Source organism: Akebia trifoliata, chromosome 8, assembly GCF_017979445.1.
Source record: "Akebia trifoliata isolate Shusen 1 chromosome 8, ASM1797944v1, whole genome shotgun sequence".
NCBI classification, from domain to species: domain Eukaryota; kingdom Viridiplantae; phylum Streptophyta; class Magnoliopsida; order Ranunculales; family Lardizabalaceae; genus Akebia; species Akebia trifoliata.
Genome location: NC_141382.1, coordinates 43,680,140 through 43,702,157, shown reverse-complemented (window position 1 = coordinate 43,702,157; position 22,018 = coordinate 43,680,140). Strand labels below are relative to the sequence as shown.

General features: G+C 36.3%; 2 protein-coding genes across 3 annotated transcripts; both read right to left on the bottom strand.

Annotated features, from left to right (window-relative positions):
- Positions 1–583: 583 nt before the first annotated feature.
- On the bottom strand, positions 584–5,429 carry NPC2 (non-specific phospholipase C2). The gene is made up of 3 exons (XM_086452378.1): positions 4,058–5,429; positions 2,499–2,678; positions 584–1,136 (listed from the first exon to the last, which is right to left on the bottom strand). Exons 1-3 carry the CDS (start codon positions 5,121–5,123, stop codon positions 826–828), a joined length of 1,557 nt encoding a protein of 518 aa, XP_086308504.1. The 5' UTR covers positions 5,124–5,429; the 3' UTR covers positions 584–825.
- A 2,740-nt stretch (positions 5,430–8,169) lies between these two features.
- On the bottom strand, positions 8,170–21,802 carry LOC147397006 (nonsense-mediated mRNA decay factor SMG7-like). 2 transcript variants are annotated; one of them, XM_086452376.1, is made up of 8 exons: positions 21,642–21,802; positions 19,699–19,841; positions 17,693–18,298; positions 17,394–17,516; positions 14,525–14,763; positions 12,508–14,432; positions 12,172–12,323; positions 8,170–8,754 (listed from the first exon to the last, which is right to left on the bottom strand). In XM_086452376.1, exons 2-6 carry the CDS (start codon positions 19,768–19,770, stop codon positions 12,533–12,535), a joined length of 2,940 nt encoding a protein of 979 aa, XP_086308502.1. In that variant the 5' UTR covers positions 19,771–19,841; positions 21,642–21,802; the 3' UTR covers positions 8,170–8,754; positions 12,172–12,323; positions 12,508–12,532. The 2 variants fall into 2 exon arrangements, with proteins under 2 accessions (XP_086308502.1, XP_086308503.1); XM_086452377.1 differs by having other exon boundaries at positions 12,172–12,314.
- Between the last annotated feature and the right edge of the window lie 216 nt (positions 21,803–22,018).

Genomic DNA, 22,018 nt, shown 5'->3' with positions numbered 1-22,018 from the left:
TTACAAATTATTGGTAAAATATCGACGATCCACATTCTAAATCACTTTTGATGGGATTAGAAGTTTCAGATTGGATTGATTTTTTTTAGGATGATCTTCTCATCATAGAGATCATCTTCACAAAAAATCAGCTCAATCCAAAATTTTGATCCATATTTTGAAAAATTATTATTATTGCATTGTTTTTACATGTCTCATGATCCGTTCTCTATCTATATATAATAGAGTTCTTCTTTGCCTATGACATGGTCATCATTTCGGGTTAAAGGAGTAAAAGCATATAAAATAAAGTTAGAGGGGTATTATTGAAAAAAATTAAGATTAAAAAGATAATAAAGAAAATATAATTATAGGAAGTAAGTGTAAAAGAAATAAAGTAGATCCCACAAGACTATAGGTTGATAGGAGGATTAAAAGGCTAAATATATAGGGGACGTAAGTATTCTCTACAATATTTTTTTTTTCTTCTAACAATATCATTACCTATTTTATCTTTCAGTGAAAAAGATTAGTCCTTTTACATAATTAATATTTATTTATATATTGTATCATTATTTCATAACAAAGTTATCTATAGAAGACATTTGTAGAAAAAAAACTGACAAATGCCACAAACAACATTTTTTTGCTAGGTATTATTTCATAACATTGTGATTCATTTCTTTGTTCTTTTTTTATATATAATTTTTTGAAGCCTAGGTAGTGTTCTTTACTTTCTCTGCTTTTTTTTTTTTTTCTACATAAGGAGATTGCTTGACCTAAGTGGAACACTACAAATGGATCGAACCCATGACCTATGAGTCATTGTTTCACTAACAATACTGATTAAGGATGTGTAATCAAGGGGGAGGATGATCTTGTAGTGAGGGAAGGTCTCATCTTGACGATTTGCTCTTCATCCACACCCATTCTTTTTGCAGAAACTCCAGCTTCAAAGAAGCATTTGACCGCGTCGTCCATGTATTGCTGCCCTTCCTTCACACTCATTTCTTTCCCAATATTTTCAGGATAACTAGTGAGGAGATGATCGCCTTTCAGTACCGCGGCAAGCTGTATTAGTTCTTGTTGGAACTCGCTAAGCTTTGCGTCTTCATTGGCTTCACTCTTCCTAATCTTCACAGGAGTAGGTAGTTGCTCTGCAAAAATTACAATCACAACGAGATCGAAAATTAAGATCAAACCTGTAGAAAATGATAACTTCGATGTCATCTTTATATGATGCATCTTATTCTCTAATAAAACATTCCCGATCAAATATATACTCCAAAATAGTTACAAATTTTTTTATATTTTAAAATAGTCGTGCTGGGGAGACACAAAGGTGACAAAATGATATGGTATCGCGCACATTACCGTAGATGCTTTTCTACGAGATACGAGTAAAAAGCATTATGTGCGCACCACCACATCATTTTTGTCACGTTTGTGTCATTCCAACATTTTCCTTCAAAATAATAGATGTTAAAATCACAAATTCTCATTTTATATTAGATTGGACAAGGTAAGGTATGACTCTCATACTGAATTTACAATCAAATATCCCAACAAATGGCAAAAGGGAGTAATCTCCACAAGTTATGGCCCCTCAAAAACAGCTACAACATAGCAGTTGGGACACACATCCATGATAGAATATTTGGTTAGCACTTGAGCCATTTAATTCAAGTGTTAATATATGTATCAGTCGGGTTCAAGAGATAAGATTCTAGACAAAGTGTTTTGTCCTTTATGAACTAAAAGTTTTAGAATGGCCTGATTTGTGAGGATAATTTCTTTGGTGAGGAAATCATCATCACAAAAAATCAGCCCATTCTGAAATTTGTAACCCTAGGTTGAAGAATCGTGGACCGTTTATTTTTTACCGTTAGTTTGTAACCACTTTTCATAGGGTTAGAAGTTTTGGAATGAGCTGATTTTTTTGTGAAGATGATCTTTATGGTAAGTAAATCATTCTTACAAAAAATCACCCGATTTTAAAACTTCTAACCCTATGAAAAGTGATTACAAACTAGCAGTTAAAATGAACAGTACACGATTCTTCAACTTGTAAACTAGGGTTAGCAATTTCAAAATGGGCTGATTTTTTGCCAGTATTATTCCCTCACCATAGAGATCATTGTCACACAAAAAAATCAGCCCATTCCGAAACTTTTTGCCCCTATAGGACAAAACACGTTGGCTACGTAACCCAACCCTATATATATGATTACCTCAATTTTTCACGAACGCATTCATTTCTGATTTTATCTCTTCCGAGTTTTTGAGTAATTCATCTCAACATCCTCATCTCTACTATGTGCAATCTATAAACATGTTTCTTGATTACTCAACATTCAACTTCACAAAAACAAAATTAGACGGATGAAGAAAATTCAATCAACTCCAAACTATTGAGATTAGGCTTTGATGAAGATGAATTTATTATTATTATTCTTTTAAATAAAAATGTCTGAAATAGATAAATAAATATAGAGATTATAGAAATGAAAGAGACTAACCTGGGCAATCAGTCCTGGGTTGGGCCCTTGTGTGGAGGATACTTTCAAAGGTTCCAGCCCATTCATCCCTCTTTGTTAGGAAGGGAGAGGAGAGGTTGAACAGCTTCCTTACAGTTGCTGGTATAGATGAGTGCTCGAACTCAGATGTAGCGAATGGCGAACCATTAGGCCCATGAACCACTGTCAATTCAAGCTGATAACTTGTAAATTAATTAGGACAACTCAAATTAAAATTAATTTACTTATAGATATTAAACAATTGTCTTATGGTATATTTTAAAATAAATTATAAAATATTTTGGGTCAGGTTCGTTGACTCGTGAAATATGATTCAAGAAATAACACAAGATCTTGACTGTAAATATAAAATCCAATTGTTGGGATTTTATGTGTATACCAAAAATGCATATCACAATACTTATCTCGATGATAATTCCAAATCTTTGGATTTTGTTTTTGCACAATCAAGATCTTGTATGATTTCTTAAGTCAACGAACCCAACCCATTTATTTTACCCTCCACCACCACGAAAATATTAAATATAACAACATAACCCGTTAGATTTTCTAACCCAACTCAGTGCATCAAATCATCTTGAAACCCAATCGAGTCAACTTGATGAGTTTTAAAAATATAATCTCAAACATAGCCTTCAATGTTGTGTATTAAACAACCTACAAACTTCGTCATCAAAGTTTTTTTGGCATGTATCACACTGGTGGCACAGACTGTCAATGGTCCATCTAATGATCGGTCCATGCCATATAGGAGTAAATCATCAAACTAATAGGTCCAAGTGTGGCCCGCCATGCAGGTAATATATACAATGAGTCATGCTGGAGTGACCTCATATCGCACTGCTTGAGGTGAAAATGGATAGAAACCACAGATGCTTTTTCACTCGTATCTCAATGGAAAGCATCTATGGTTCCCATACACTTTCACATCAAGTAGTGTGGTATGAGGTTCCAGCCTCTGAGGTCACTTCAGCATTATTCATATTTACAATATATCAAGTTATAAAGATTCAAAGTTGAGAAGTATTGTAATTGCAAGCACTGAAATGATCATACCAATAGGCCACACACCTCTGTTGTTATAATACATGAATTTATATATATTTCATTAAGAAAATGCTAGCCTCACTAATGGGTTGACCCTCTCCATCAACATGACCGTTGGGATGGTAGGATTTCCAAGAAAATGTATCCCTAGGAAAAGTAATTAATCTCTAGAAGAGTGAAACTAATGTCGAGGAAATCTGTGTTTTTCCTCAAATCATATGATGATGGAGTTGAGGCTATTTTGACAAAATCCTAGACAACAGGCTGGATCGTAACGACCCTAACTTTTAAATCCTTAACATGAATCCGGCCTCTCTCGGCCCGAAAACTAAATGGGTCTAATTTCACTACCCAAACCTAGTCCATTACCAAAGCCCGGCCCATTAATAGCCCTGACTGAGACAACAACGTATATAATCAAAATAGTCACCACATAAAAGGAATCCAGTTTAACGAAATGTACTGGATCGAGAGAGAGAGAGAGAGAGACTAACCAGTACCCTTATCGATCCATGGCGAGACCATAATAGTTGGAACCCTAACACCCAATCGATCGAACGCAAACAAAAATGGTTGAGGCCCAACAATGCCATCAGGACTAGGAACCCCTCTCACTGGTGTCTGAACATGATCATAAAACCCACCATGTTCATCATAAGTTATCACAAACAAAGTCTCATTCCATTGTGGACTCGCCCTCAACGTCTCATAAACTTCCTTCACAAACATCTGTCCTTGATACACATCATGTGAAGGATGATCATCATTTGCAGGAATCAATTTCAAATCCATGTATCTCTGTTCCACCACAACGTAATTCGGCAAATTCCCCTGTTTCGCATCCCTCTTAAACTCCAACCCATATATATGAAACTTGTTTACGTACTTGAGTTTTCTCAGATTTCTGTAAAACAGAGTTGCTGGGATATTTTGGTAATAAATTCCGAAAGAAAGTCCAGCGTCGTCTATATTTTCGAAGAAAGTCCTCTGTGGGTACCCATTGACGAGTAAGCTTGGGATGTTGGATGTAGCACCGTGTGAGGTGGCTGAGTGGACGTAGAGTCGATTGGGTTGTGTTGAAGAAGGAACAGAAGCGAACCATCGATCGAAAACTGCGAATTCTGACACGAGTGTCTTGTAAACAGAGACCATTTCAGGGAGGAAACCGTTCATGACGCTTTGAGAGGAATTGGTGGAGTTTGTGCTGGAGAAGGCTTGTTGAGCGAAGCCGTTCATGAGTGGAAGAGAGGATTTGTTGGAGCCAAAGATTTGTTCTTGGATGGCTTGGAAAGAGTGGCCTGGGTCGTATGGGTCGATGTAGTGAGATTGGTTTTCGAAGAGGATAAGTGGGGAATTGGGGTTAGTTGTGGAGAGAGGATTGGATTCGGTTCCATCGACACCATTGATTTCTGGATTGATTTGTTTCATCCATCCAAGCATATGGTCGAATGAGCGGTTTTCCATTACTAGAATTACTACTGTTTTGATGGGGTTTGTGGAGGTTGAGTGATAGAGCAGGAGAAAATGTATTATCGCCATTAGAGAGAGCTTGATCGACATTTTGTGGCAGGCAGAGAGAGAGAGAGAGAGAGAGAGGGCTTTATTGGAATCGACCCTGTGAAGAACTAGAGAACCCGTGACACTTGTGGTTGGATTTTTGACTTTGATGCATGTTTTTACTTTTTTAGTGTGAATTGGTCCCAAAATCGACTGGTTTTGTTTGGAAATATACGTAAAATAAAGGTGCTGTCAACATGTGCCCTGAGGGCACACATTAAGACACATTGAATGTCACATCGAAGCAATCTAATATAGTAGCATACTTTATTTTGGATGTAATGTAAACTAGACAAATTTCCAAGTCTAGTTTATAAATTAGCTTAATTAAATTTTATGAAAATGTCCAAAACCCAAATGGAAAATAGGATGCCGTGGTGATTTTCTTAAGAGAATAACGTACTCCTAAAGGTAAGTTGAACGTGAGAATGGCCATGCCCTTTTCTTCCAAATTTAATAAATAAGAAAAAATTTGATACCCATCCATTGCATCATAATATCTATTGTAGACGATTATCAATCAAGACCATTAAATACAGTGGTCATCTTTCTTAACAAATGAATGCTAGCCATCGATTAATTGACTTTGTTGATCGTTGAAAGTAAGTTGGACCATGTATGAGAGACAAATATAAAATGGATGTTTGTGTAATAATTATTTGTTAAATCACATATTTGTTATAAAGCAATGTTTTAGAACTCCAAAGTCTGATTCAGATGTCCGTCAGGTTGAATATCATGACCAGTGGGTCAAGTCAACTCAATAACTCATGATTCAACTCAGTCTGCCTGTAAAATGTATACTAAAATAACGCTTTAAGTTACATTCAACTCAGTCTGCCTGATTGTACATTCAGATGGGGTGGTGCACATAACTCAGTCAGAATTGATGTACATTTCAATGTTACTCCAGCATGACTCATGCTTTTATTTTTCAAAGAAAGACATAAATATAACATAGTAGAGATTGAAAAAAAAAAACACAAAAACACACGCACAAAATTAGATATAACTTGATGAACTTTTGAATTGATTCATCAAGTTTCCAAGACAATTCGATCATTGATGCTATTGAGTTTGTACATCAAGTCAGGTTGAACTTCCACCTAGTCGAGTTGTCTCAGCTGATTTTTAACACCTATATTATCTAGGTTTGGGGATAGGATTGAACCAGTTAACCATTCTTAAAACACTGATGTGGCTAATTCCACCATTCTCTATTTACTTAATTTTTTATCAATTGAATAAATATAATTTTGAAGTTCAAGAATAGTTTATTTTTTATTATAAACCCGTCTAAAATATGCATATCACGATTATTTAAATTCTTATAATTGTCTTTACATATGTTATTAGCCATTCTGATGTTCACTTTGTAATAGTTGTACCATACAAGGTATACCTTTGGAAAGATCAAGGAAGACTACTATAGTGTTTTCTTGAAGTAGATTACTCTTTCAAAACTCTACTTCATAGTTTTTTCTTTTCTTTTTTCGAAACCAACAACCAGCAAATTATTATCAGAGGACCAAACACACTCTTCATCACTAATATCAGATCCGACCATACTTTGTTCAATCATCATTGAAATATTAGCAAAGATGTGTCCAAACAGCACCCCATCCCATCTTGCTTTTGCAACACCACCACTGACAAACAAATAAGATAAGGGACGGCTACCTTGCCTACTCATGCACACTTAACCTACAACACCTAATGACAGATGATATAAAAAAAATTTAATAATTAATAATTAAAATAAAAGCAAGATAATTGCATCCATCAGTCAATGGCAGTATGTATGTAGAAGAGATGTGGAAGCTTGAACAGGCCAGGCGATATTCTAAAAAATCGCCTAAATAACCTAAAGATTATAATTGGTTATAGAATTACTGTGAAATTGTCTCAAATCTATATTAAAGCCCAAGGGTATGTTGAAAAAACGGAAAAACGAGTAGTGGAGTTTGTGGCTGGACGTAGAGAGAGGCCAAAGTTTTTGAAAATCAATCTCCTGACGAGGATTGCTAGAGTTAGTAATGCCTTTCATAGACCTCAGGTTGCGTAACAACAGAAGAAGATTCAGAATCGACTGACATCGGCTCATTAGTTTGAACTTCTTTTCGATACCAATGAGCCATTGAGAAGGATTTTTCAGTGTGAACAAGATAGCAATACAAAGCATCATATTTACAGCTAGATATATATATCATCAGATCAGAAATAAAAATATCAGGGAATAAATTGGTTTTGAGAGATCACTCTATGCATGCCTAAGCAAGTCATTCTGGGTAAATTTTTGTAAGACATTTTTTTTTTTTTTTTTGAAAAGTATAATATATTGATCAGAAAGGGGAAATAAGAAACAAAGAGGCCGAGAAAGCCTCAAATAAGAACAATAAAGAAAAGAAAAACAACATTAGTAATTACAAAATGAGTGACATCTAAACACAAAATCATCAAATGTAGTGCCCGCAAACTCTATATGCTGCTTTGACCAAAGGTATAACAAACCCAAGATCTCCAAAAAACCTGCATGAGAACTGTTACTCTGATTATTGAACACTCTGTTATTTCTTTCGTTCTAGATCTCCCAAGCGATAGCCGAGGGGAGCAAAGCCCAAAGAATCATTTTTCTGGAGTGGAAAACGTTACTAGTCCATTCTACTAACAACGAGGAGAACTTACGAGAAGGAACCCAATTCAAACCGAAGAGACCAAGGAATTTCGACCAAATATTATAAGAAAATGAGCAATGGATCAACATATGATCGACAGATTCCCCATCATTCATACAAAGAGGGCAACAATTGGGAATGATCCAACCCCGCACAATCAAATTATCCAACGTAAGGATCCTACCCAAATTAGCCAACCAAACAAAAAAAGATACTTTAGAGGGAACTAACCTGGACCAACTAATAGATCCCGCTAGGGAATTCTCTGCGTAGGAGGTAAGCCAAACATAGAAAAGCATAGTAAATTTTTGTAAGACATTTATGACCTGAATCTGTTCCGAAAGCTAGCTCACAATTGTATATAGAAAAGAACAAAGAAGGGAAGGAACCGATGCTATAAGGATATATATTCCAAACTAGTAATATATTGTTATTTTATAAAAGGGTTCAAATCTACCTTCAGACCAAACACGTCTGATGGTCTGAGAGCCCTATGTCTGTTATCATACTTCGACAAGCATAGTAAAAGTCTTTAATCAACAAACCATAGTGCATAAGAAACCCTAGCTACATGTACTTACTATAATTTTAAAGTCGGCATTTGACTTGAGAGAAACTCAACCACAAATCCAGCAACCATCCCACTTAACGCTCCTCTGAATCTTCAAGCAGCTAACACAGATCAGATGTATAACATATCATCCACTAGGGTGCTCCTACTATTGTTGGTGACAGTAAAATGCTGACAATGATTGATATCCCTTCGTCAATGGCTTAGTAGAATAACTAGTTCACTTTGATCCACCCAAGTTCTTGGAAACTAAGACTGCAAACCTCGTCCAGGATTTATATCTCCAGCTTGTCCAACCAGACAAGGCATTACTTTTCCATATAAATATCCCATTTAAATACTCCCTTCACGATTTCATCCCCCTCCAGTCTGGAAAGCTCGGCACCAGCTGCAAAAATAAGTAGAGAATTATTGGTAAATTATTCATAGAAAAAGCAACATTTCTTTTAGAATAATTTAATGCCATTGCTCCAACAGATTATAAAATATTCTGAAGCTTGCTGATGGAATTGATCTGGAAATTGAGGAAGTTTCAGATGATCAAATTACAAAAAGAGTGAGAATCTATAGAAATCCAATAAAATGGACACCTAAGCCCACAAGTTTCCTTTCTTCTTAATTTAATAACTGGTTTCAGAACGGAACAAGTTAAAAATATCCATGAAAAAATCAAACAGTCAAGTCACCATTGGTAATTTGTTTGGAAAGTCTCAAATAAGTATAACATCTGAAAAATGTTTCAAAAATGCCCTTACCTTTTCCAAAAAAAGATAACATTTAACATCCAAAAGACCAAATTACCATTTGCCCTTTTCACTAAAAGACAACACATAAGATTATTAATGGAAAAGATAAGCATGGGAGGATGTTACATTATACCTATATTTGTACTTGTTGGATGGTATTTTTGTAATACCATTAGCAATCTCCCACAAATATGGACTTCCAAAAGAATGGCCTTAATTTTTTGTCTTGAAGTGCAAAAGGTAAGGGTATATTTGCACTTGTTGGATGGTATTTTTGTAATATCAAAAACTTAATTTCATTATTTAAAAGGCATTTTTTGCATAGAGACCAAAATGCCGTCGAGATTTTTTATATTTACCACACACACACAAAAAAAAATCCAACAATGGTAGTATTAAATTTCGACACATTTCTATGAAATATACCAAAATATTTCCATTTTCACAACGTCCAACACGAAATTTTACCGACAGTTTCTGTATGTATATATATTTCAGTGCTGAAAGAGATCCAACACTAAGTGCTAGGGATTAGCAAAACAAACCTAGGGATGGAAATAAATTACCTCGAGATGCGCAAAGATCTGACCCAAGTCCAATCCGACCCAAACCCAATCAAAAGAGGGATAAAGCAAAAGGCCAACACCCCATCCATGTCATAGGTGGCTCAGCCCTTATATAGTGGCCAACCTCCCTATCCCACAGCTCGACCTCCCTATCCCATGGTTCAACCCTTACATAGAGGTCAACCCCCTCTATCCCATGGATAGGTGGCTTAGCCCCTATGCTCTCTCCACCCTATGGGTCTGCCCTCACACTCTCTCTCTCATCCACAAGGCTTGTCCCTTATTCTCTCACATCAATGGCTTGACCCATTAATGCGGAGCACAAATCAAGTCAACAGTCAAGGGTTTCGACGAAACATTTGTAATTATTTAGCTTTTCATTTAATTATCGTCAAGATTATTTTAGATTCGTTGTTTTTTTAGTTTTGAGTTGTTTAAAGACTTTATTTTTATGTTTTAAGAGCTTATTTTCATGTTTATTGGCCCATGGTCTTAATATAATATTTAGAGGCAGTTCGGTAACTTTAGAGTGTGTTTTATTTAAGTTTCTTAGGGTTGAAAATTTAGAAGAGAGTTTTACGAAAATTAGGTATTTTAATTTTATTAGGACTCTAGGTTGATTTTCCTTATTTATAGATTGTATTAGGGTTTATTGACAGAGAAGGAATGGAATAAACAAATTATAGAAGTTTATGTTTTCTTTTGGATGTTGGTGCATTAAATGTAGTTGATGCCATGAAAATCATTGGGGTGATTCCAAGGTAAATATCATTTTTTTTTCTTTAATCTTCTCATTATTCTCTATTTTTTTTTGTTTATTTGTGAAAGATCAAGAAACCTTCAAGAACCCTCTAATCCTTTCAAGAACTCAACCCATAAATTTTGTTTTCTTGATTCTTAATTTCTTAAAGTCTTGGATTCTTGAAACCCCTTTCTTGATTCTTGATTTTTGAAACCTACAAACCCCATTTTGTTTTACCCTTTAATCCTTCCCCACTTTCTTTGACCCTTACTTCATTAATCTCCTAAACCAAATCTACCCTATACCCAATACCCTCAACCTTGTAATTTCAAAATATTCTAATCGGAAACGCTATTCCTATTGTCACCCAAATCCTTAACCTAATCCCCGATCAGATTTCCCTAAATCCCTTATTTTTCCTAAATCAAATTCCATTTTTTTATCTCCCTTCATCGTCTCCTCTCTCTCTCTCTCTCTCTCTCTCTCTCTCTCTCTCTCTCTCTCTCTCTCTCTCTCTCTCTCTACAATAATTTCTCTTCTCACCCTCATTAAGACATGGGATAAACCCACACCAACCACACATTATTTCTTATGAAATCAATCAATAAATGATAGAGTGCATCAATCGAGGTCACATAAGGAGTGACATCAGTAGAGTCAATTCAAAATAAAAGGCTACAATAAATAAAGACCACCCAAGTGGCAACCTCCAACGAAGTTAACAATGTCTTTCTAAGTGTAGGCATGATTATTGTCAGATTCACTTCTATATATGTTTCAAAATCGTGTGCCAACCAACTCTTGAGCAAGGTTTCTCATTTTGAAACATTCCAAATCATTCTGAAATATTCAGAGACGATCCAAAACATTCAATGTCTCGAAGTCAATGTTTTTTCCAGTCTCAACTGAAACCAGAATGTCCTGCTAAAACATTTAGAAACGGCATGAAACTTTGAACCATGCTCTCAAGTAACAGATTGCCTTGAGTAGTTTCTACTCACCTCGATGATTTCCTCTATAATCAGAGAGTGTTTTTCTTGTTGACATAGTCTTTTGCCCCTTTAATAAATAACTCTTTTAGCAACCAAAAAATAATAGTAATAATATTGATAACAATAACAATAAATTAGTTGAATCGATCAATTGGATACTTTAAATAATTATTTTACGACTTTTACCACATATTTTAGTTATGAAAAAATAAAATTTTAAGGCATTATAAAAAACCTCCTAGCTAATAACTTCCTTACCATTCCATTTTCATTTCAGACCAAATAGGTTTCGAAAAACTTTAAAAGAAATGAGGGATATCAGTGTTAGGTTACTTTCCGATAGAAAGGTAAACAGAGGCACGTGGAAGAACATAGTAATAAGTGACTGAAGTTTTCTAAAGTCTGGCAAGGAGGTTTTCTTTACTGGGAAATCAAAGAGGTTGAAATGCTGCACAGCACCAACACTAAGTGCCAGACATACTGACCTAACACAAGCATGACACCAACAAGCTGGACAGTTCATTCCATATGAAGAGAAATATGTTACTAAAAACTTTTGAACAAGCTGGTGTATGTTATAATTGTATGCCCAATACAAAGGTAACAACTGGAATCAGAACATTTTCAATAAACTAAGATTTGTTTAAGAAAGTGTTAGCATGCGTCCAACACATAACTATGCTATCATGTTCAAAATGATAAATCTTGAAAAATAAAATGCCTTGGTTCCATAGAGGTGGAGAAAGAAGCATGACTCACCTGTTTCAGAGGCAGGGGCCTGCAACACTTCAAAATCATCCATGCTTCAAGAATTTTAATAACATTGAAAAGGCTTCAAAGGCAGAGGCTGTACTCAGCAGGCACCAGGTTACAGAGAGATCACCACAATAGATTCTTGTCTTCTTAACAACCTCGAGCAGAAAGAAACCATACCAGTCATGTTTGTCAGTAGAATTATTTGAATATTGATTCTAACAGTATTTGAAGCCAAATTAGAAAGAATTACAAATATAATCAATGGAACATCCAAAAGCACAAGAGTGTCTACATTGATCATAACATCAGAAAGAAATATGGGGACGAGAATGATCTTACCATCTGTGCTCTGATGGAATGGATCTCACACGAAGAAATGATCTGACCACTCGGACTGTCCCTGATATTGTTCAAGTAGCGGGGCAGACTGCTGTGCTTGCTGGAGCTGCTGTTGTTGCTGATGCTGTTCCCGATATAATTTCATATGCTCTAGAAGCTTGGCATCCTGCCAGCTATTTTGGTTTTCAATGTTGACCTGCATAGCTGGAACTTGTTTTCCAGGAAAGGGAAAACTGATTGTACCAGTCAAATTATTGCTGTTATTCATAACATGAGGGTATACATGTGTAGTGTGATTGATAGACTTATTAGGGGTCACGCCTTTGGTTGCTGAAGACAATTGATACCCATCAAGCCAGCTGTAATCATCAAGAGGTGGATTCTCATTCTTCAGATTCGATCCAACCATGATCTCATCCGCAGGTTTAGGAGGAATAGAGCTGAACCCAGGTGGGGGCCCGAGATGCCTAACAGGTCGACTCACTGGATTCTTTCTTGATGTTGCTGCCAAGGTTACAGATGGATTCACGATCAGACTCTCACTGTTTGCTCCAGAATGCACAATTGAATCAAACTTAGATGGTATCACAGCTTCTGGAACTTCTCTATGACTGTAAGATTGTGGAAAGGGAAGAGAAAACACAGGAGGCTGTGAAGACCTCAATCCTTCTTGAAACTCAGATTTCAAAGAAAGCCCATTTCCAACACCCAAATTCTTCATTCCATTAAGAAGATAAGCTTGTTGTTCCAAAAGCATCCTTGAAGCACCTGAATTGATGGGTTGCATATGCTGCTGGGGGATCATATTAGCAAAAGATACATGTGGTTGCATACTGGCATCCAAAGCATTCTGAGGACCAATATTACTGAGAGGTGCAGAAATAAATCCAGCATACCTTGCCCATTCATCTTTGGAGGTAGTATTCTCACCAGGCCCAAGAACCTCATAGGTGGTCAAATTTGGAGATGGTGCATCGCCAAGCTTCTCAGCCACAGTTGGCTTGAAAACAATCTCTTCATCCTCTTCTTCTCCTTCTGTATGTACGTATGCTTTTGGTTGCAAAACTCCTAAATTCCCTGTCTTTTCTACTGGATTAATAATTGATAAGGGCATCTCAGAAGAACTAACAAGCACGAAATCTTCAGAAAGTGGGGGTTCAACACCAATAGCAAAATTCCTCCGCTTCTGATCAAAATATATTACTTGCTGATCAATCCGGACTACATTTGCAAGAGCCCTTCCTGCAGCTACAATCCTGTGAATACGAGCCCTTTTCTCCATGTTTCCACCATCACTACCAGTAGAATGTTTCCTTGAAAAATCCAAAACCTGCTGTGCGGGAAGAAGCGGGAAGAATCCTCTCAACTCAAAGTCTTCCCATAAGGCAAGCCGATTGCCAGTTTCCCCTTCATCATATCTGCTCATATTGAAAAAACAGGTCTCATCTTCGTCACCATCAACGAATGCGAATCGGCTTGACATGAGCTTGTTCAGGAAAGATATACAATGATTCCAAAAGAACGACCTAGCAGTAGCTTGCTTCTCCTCCATTTCACTGCCAACAGCAATATCTGGGCGACAGGCTAACCACTCAACGAAAACCAGAATGCCAGGTAAAAGATAACTTGACGAAGGATCATGCAATTGCATACATCTCTTGAGAATGTGTCCCACAAGCTGAAAAGCAGCAGTAAATGCATTCTGGAGCAGAACTGAACGCTGTAAGATCTCAGCATATGAGTGGCCCTCAGTCTCCCTATTCACATTATGAACTGTAAATATGAGAACAGCAACAAGCCTAACGATGACAAGTCCATTCTCTGCAGCATCTGAACAAAAATTCAATTCCTCTTCTGGACCTGAAGAAAGAAGCTCACACAGGTTGCTGCTGACCAATGAGAAGACCTCTCCAAATGTTTCCAAGCTGGAGAAAAGACAGCACAAAAAGGTTCAATGAATAGAAAACCAAATCATTCTAATTTTTTATAAGTAAAGCACCTAATTTTCAACACATACCTTGTGCGGGTAAAAAGAATACCATTTAGACGGACAAATCGAATACAGAAAGCTTTGTAAGTCTCAGGGATGCTCTGAGCCCTTTCCTCAATAGGTGTGACTTCCAATTTTCCATTTTTAGGAAGAAGCATTGTTTCCCCCTCTCCTCTTCCTCTTCCTTTCCCAGTCTTTTGTACAGGAACTGTCTTTGCCGAAGAAGCTTTTGTATCCCCGGGCAGCAGTGAGTAACTCTGACGGTTCTGCAAAACACCAATAGAGAACATGAAACCCAATTTTCCAAAAAAAATTAATTACTATATACTATGACTTAAGACTCCATAACTCATTATCCATGAACAATAAAAAATTGTACAAACACTTGTAATAATTAGTGTTGTCAAATGCAATCGCATATGCTATTTTTTATCAGTAAATTGTATATGCCATCATGACCAATGTGATTTAGAGTTTCTGGATCATTATGCCATCATATACAAAAGTATGAGATGGCATGTTACTCTAATGGGTAAAGATTTGACTATTGGAGCATTAAGTTCAATTTTTTTAAATTTATCTTATCCTACAAATACCCTATTTTAATCCCTATTCTTGCATTATTCTAAACTATTTATTTTATTCTTTCACTCACATATACTCTCTTTAAGTCTTATTTTTACTATTAATTTTCCAAAATATTGAGTTTATGTATGCTAACATAAGATCATGGTATCCAACGATTAAACTATTAAAGCGGAGTCCACTTTAATTATCTAGTACTCGATAACTAAAGTAGAGCCCACCCTCATATCATGAATAGTTTATACATTATTGACTTTTGGCTAGTTGAGTACTTTTATTCTTGTTACCAAATGACTAAATGTAATCCATTTTATTCAATTTGGAAAAAGAATGCTATCCAAATATATTGTTTTATGTTAGTTTTTATTTTCTAATTTTTTTTAAAAATATTTTCACCATTTTCCCTTATTTTGTGCCATATGCGCATATATGATAACATTAGTAATAATAATCAAAGAATTTACCAGAGAATCATTGTTCGAAATATTTCGAAATTCAAGTCCAACAAATAGAGCATATTTTCGCAAATATATATATATATATATATATATATATATATAAAATAAAACACAACTGTAGTGCCCACTTTGCTACAATTTTGATGGGGATAAAAGTCTCATCCCACTTAATACATTTTTTAGGAGGATAAACGTCTCATTGTGGGGTCCACACTACCCACTTTGTTGTCTTTCCTCTTCACCCCCTTCAACTTTATAACCCCCCACCCCCCTCCTCTCCCCACCACAAATAAAATCCCTCCAATTTAACTATCTTTCCTCTTTTGCCTATTTTTTCAATCATACCCCTCTTAACTTTACTATCTTTCCTCTTTTACCCCTTTAACCCACTAAATTGTCTTTCCTCATTTCTCCCTTTCTTAATAATACCTCTCCAACTTTTTTTTTCCTTCTTTTTACCCCCTTAACCTCAGATTTTTACTAATACTCCTCCAACTTTAATATTTTTTCCATTTTTACCCCTTTAACCCCGAAGAGGATGCCTATGCCATAGACACGGGGTTGGAAGTTTCAGATTGGGCTGATTTTTTTATGGGGTTAGAAGTTTTAGATTGGACTGAATTTTTGTGAGGATGATCTCCTCACCATAGAGATCATCCTCACACACAAAAAACAGCTCAATCCGAAACTTCTAACCCATATAGGACAAACGTCTTGGCTCCCTGACGTTGGCCGAACTGGACCCTATATATATATATATATATATATCAAAACCATGTATCATCAATTCATTAACAGATTAAACAAGTAATCCTCGCAATAATTTCATTGCAAGAGTTGCTTTCTCAGGTTCTCGGGTGTATGGTTGGAAGGTTCCCAGCATCTGATCTAGACCCACCCCTAGAGGCAAAATACAGATCATTTTCAATTTGAGATCCTATTTTGGAAAGATTGGACAAAAAGATTGCCATCATGGAAGTATATGTATCTCTCAAAAGGAGGTAGACTGACCTTGATCAAAAGCATGTTATCCAGTATTTCAGTCTTCATTATGTCTTTGTGTTAAATGTCAATGGAAGTGGTCAATACAATTGAAAGGAGAGTAAGAAACTTTCTATGGAGTGACAGTAAGGAACAACATTTGTTAAGTGGGAGAATTTTGTGCCCCCAAAGCTAAATAATGGGCTTGGCTTGAGGAGGAAAGGAATGAATTGGGCGTTGTTGAGGAAATGGTTACAGAGGCTTGGTGAAGAGTAGTTTAACTTTTGAAGAAAATAATTGTTTAAAAATTGGGGCAATGTTTCAGATGGGATCTAAGTGATCCATATGGATGTGGAGTTTATAGAGATATCCTTAACAGGAACTTTAGGAAATGCAATGAGTTTCAAATGGGGAAGGGAATCAAATAAGATACTGGGAGGTTAGGGAACTCTTCATTTAGGTCCCAAAACAACCAATTATTCTCGTTGTCCACCAAGAAGAAGCTCAACGGGATGTACTCTCTTGAAATTTAGGTCTTAGAAGAAGCCTAAATGGTTGGGAAGTGGACTCTATCACTAAATTGAAGTCTTGTGTCACTTTTGTTTCCCTTTTCCAAGGAAGAAGACAAGAAAATGGCTTAAAAGTCGAGATCAGAAACTCTCCCTTCTCTCTCATCATTCCAACCACCACCAATTTCTTGAGGCATTCATTTGGGGATCTAGAATCCCTTCAAAAATGGCTTTCTTTCTATGATCAGCTGCCTTGGAAAAGATTCTTACCATTCATCAATTAATGAGTCACAAATACATCACAAGTTCTTTATCTTGTTCAAGGAAAATAGAAGAGAGCATTGTACATGTATGTACCAATACCTTCTCAAATGCAATAATTAAGTTATCCCTTGTAGTTGTAAAGGGGGTATTCACTGCCAGACTCCGAAAGTACCGATAAACTGCCACCAAATCATCTCCTGAGTAGGTAGCCAATATTGCAAGCTGAGAAAAAGGCAAAGAATTAGTATCGATCGAACCAATATAAAAAGAATCATTAATGCTGAAATTACAACAATCATGAAACTTCCACATGCATAGACAGGAAACAAAAAATTACTACAAACAACATAATAAATGCGAGTTGAGTCTCACTATGACAACAAATGGAAGAGTAAAACCTGATGGTGGGGGTTTCCACTTGAAGGCCAGAGTGAGGCAGCCTGCATATAGTAACTTGATGCGGCTGCATAATCAAGATTTTTGGAGTCACCCTCTCCATAAAGTCCCTTGTAACGTGCAAGGTCACCCAAGTAAATCAGACAACGATGACAGGACATCAGCCCTTTCTTCATCTCAGAAGATTTCTTTCCATCCTTCGCCATAGTAATTTGATTATCTGGATCTTCAGAGAAATAACCCAGAGGAAGCCCATATTTTGCTCGGATTTTCAAAAACAGGTCATGATAAAACCCAGTTGCTTCTGAAAGAAAGGCTTTCAACTGAGAACGGATTCTCTTAATTCGATCAGGCCGGACAGGACCTTTCACGCCCTGGGAAGTAGCTGATCCAGCAGGTGCTAGAGCAGCACTGAAATGCGCTCTCAACTCCTCAATTCGCTTATAATGCAATTGCCACAGAGCATACTCTATTCCATGTTGTTCAGAAAAAGCATGATCCTCAAGGATAATAGCTTCATAATTCTCACGCGCTTGTTGCCAGGCATTGGGGTCCGAGGGGATTTTTGCTTGGGCTGACTTTCGACGCCTATTCTCAAACTCAATATTCTGTAAAATGGGACAAATGTCAATAAACTGCCAATCAAAGTGCTACATGTAAAGAACACTAGAAAACATATCCCCTCGTAATCAGCACATGGAATTGATGCACATGCATTTATTCACATTCAAACCAATTGTTGATTTATTCACCCATTTCAAAGGTGACAGCTGACTGTAGCAAGTACTTTAATAGCCAAATTTAGACTCCATTTTCAAGAGTAGGAATTGAGTGTAAAATTGATTTGGATAAAGCATCTGACCACAAATTCCTATACTAGATGATGGGAAGAACGAGATTTGGTAGTGAGTGGAGAAAATGGATCATAATATGTCTAATACACATTAATATATTTACATATAAAACATCAGCATCCTTCTCTTAGTGAATGGTAGCCCAACATGTCATTCTAAAAGCTCAAAAGTGTTAGGACAAGGAGATTCCTCGTCCCCTTTTTGTTTGACATTGTGTTGAAGGAACAAGGGGACTTTCTTCAAGAGTTGTTGGGAGAGATTACTTTAGAAGGATCTGCAGTGAATGAAGGAGGTCCAATGGTGTTCCACCCACAATTTGCTGACGACACCTTAGTGTCATCAATGCATCCTCAAGTCACTTTCAATCATTGAGAGGTTTGTTAAGTTGTTCCAAAGCTATATATGGACTTGCGATCTATCCTTCAAAAAGTAAGTGTTACGGTGTGGAAAAGACTTGTGATGGCCCCTTTCTAGTCAAATCATATAATCATAAGCTTCATTAGGCTATTGATCAATGTGCAGACCTAATGGTAAAACTGTCATTTGACCTAGCATTGACAATTTGGTCCTGTTTTATCAAACTTTGTGCATACACTCGACTGCTCCTCAATGTGTTCCCTTATCCCAAAGTTGCCAATCATCGTCATTTGCTTGTAACGGGAGGATTTTGTGGAGGCTGACATTGTTACAATCTGTTGGGGACTCTTGAAAGAGAGAAATATGAGAATCTTCAAAAGTAAGAAGGACATAATGTTGGAGATCATTCGTGTCTTAAGAAATGCCATTCACTTGGTCCAAACTCCATAAAGGAATTTTCGGGTTGGTTTCTCGGGGTTGTCTATGAGTAAATTCTAGATTGACTATGTATAAATAAAGTATACTAATTTCAGTAATGAATGCCTATATTTCAGTTAGGTTCCCCAACCTCCTTCATTATGGATGTATCTTTGTTATTGTATATTTTTTCTCGTGAGGAATAAAATGCTTTACAACTGTTAAAAATAAACAGATCCAAACAGCATGGTTCTACTCCTTTCCCCCACCTTATCCCAAATATTGGGATCAACTACACGAATCCAATTTTTACATTAAATCCTATCAAGGTCAAAGCTCCCATTCTGCACAAACAAACAAAAAAAAATACAATAATATACCTTCTTGTGAAGACGTTGAACAAGCTCCCGTGATGTAGGAGCAGCCAAGTTATCCATCGGAACAGTCATCATCCATCAAAAATGTGTAATAAAATCTTCTGCTTCTAAATAGACAGCTTCAATACAGAAGCAGAGCACCAGATCTACAAGATGCAACAGTAGAAAATTTTCAGATGAAGAAAAGAGGGCATGAACCCAAAAAAAAAAAAAAAAAAGACAGGCTAAGCATTATCTCCACTACAATTAGAAGGGGAAATGTGATAAGAGCTAAACAGGGATCATGTTATAGTTCAGAGAGTCAACTAATTTTGTACGCTTTGTCTCAGACTGCCACTTTAACCTCATTATTATTTTGATTTATACTCGATTTGAATCAATGTCCGAATATTGTGGTCAAGTTTCCAAATTCAAAAAAGATAACTAGCAAAGTTAACTACTTTAATCACCGAGCCAATATTTGCATGAACAAAGACCACCCTTACTCTCAAAATAAGAAATAAAACATTGACGCGACTAAAGATCCGATTCTGGATAAGCTGGGTCTTTCCTCAAAATTTCTTCACGTTGTTGGAAAGGTGGGTTAAAAAAGTTTTCTCCTACAGAAAAAGACACTTTTGGACTATTCTTCTCTTAGCTATTGCTTAGAGGTTGTGGAATGAGAGAAATAACAAGGTGTTCAAAAGTAAGGCAAGAAGCTCTCGGTGTTTTCATAGAGATCTTGGATTATCTGTACTTTTAGTCCAAATTGAACAAGGAGTTCTCGGGGATTACTTTCGATGATTTTGTTTTTAGATAGAATTCTTTTTGTAACACCCAGTGTTCTAGCTTTCTTTTGGTTCGTTTTGCTTTCTTTTCTGAGGGGCTATCTCGGCCTTATCTTTCTATAATTTTGTAATCCTTCTTTCTTTAATATAGTTTATACTTATTTTAAAAAAGATCACGGTTCGAGGCATCAAACCATCTTGGGTCTTGGTTGAGACGTCTTGTTACAATAAATATTGACGAATTGGTGCACACCAAAAAAATTCAGTTACAATCACCTTCGTGATATGGTATTATTAAATGCATTATAATTTCACCAAACATCATTTTTAACTTAATTAAGCATCAATTTCTCGAGACATTAGAAGAGACCAAAATTTTAAGCCTTGCTCATGGCCCAACAATTACTTGGTATGGCTAGGACAGTTATCAGAATTCATGTTAGGGGGTGACAGATTTTTACACTGGCTGCCAACCTGACTTTTGTGTACTATAAAAAAGATTAAAATTGGAAATAAATTCATGAAAAGGACACCGCAACTGGTCTTATTAGGGACATCTCATGATGTTAATATCAATCTATCATGCCCGTTTGGTACACCTCATACAATAATTGTCCAACCATATCTTTCGTTTCACTTCAAGAACAATCAAACACTTCTTTGATTACGAAACCACTGCAAGAAATTCAATGTTGACCCAAAAGCCATCTCCAGCTCAAGCATTCAACTTTTTAGTTAGAGATCAAATTCATGGGGCTTATGTAGGATCCGCTTTAGGTAAATATCTAATAAGTTCCCCGAATGCAGAGAGCGTTTATAGAGGGCAAACTATGGGATTTTTATCAAATTCTAAATCGATTCAAGGTTTCTTGCATGAGAAGAAACCAAATCCGACACGAAAGGCACCTCGACAACAATCGATAAATCCATGCAGATCCAGAGAGACGGACGGATCGAAGAATTATTAATCAGAAAACCATAATTCATCATAAATATATAAAAATTTATGCGAAATTATGAAAAAACAAGTCATAAAAGAAATATATTTCGAAGAAAGATAGCTAGAGAAAAACAGATCTAAAGGGGGGTGGGTAGATGAAATCCGATGAATCTGAACCGATAATTAAACATAAATTCAACTTTTAATCAACAAATTAACACAAGAAGAAGAGAACTCACCTTCGGAATCAGATCTGATTAGATCGATTTCCTTGTAGATCGATGCCTCTTTCTGGTTGTTGGTTGAGAAGGAAAGACGAGGAGGGGTTTGAGATTGTGAGGTTTTAACGTTTCGTTTCGTTTTTCCGTTTTTAGGTCTAGGCGGCAGAGAACCGAAAGTTCATCAAAATTTTCGTCCTTTTTTTCTATATTTTATTACAAGAGATTTACCCGGTACACCCAACTGTTGCATTGTTATTAAAAAAACACCCTTAGAATTATGACAACTCCAAGTGAACCTTACTTTATCAAGTTCGTTTCTCAACAAACCTGACTGTATCATGTTTGTTACCCATCTAACCTTGGAGGGGTCATCCATGTCACAAAATTTCAATTGA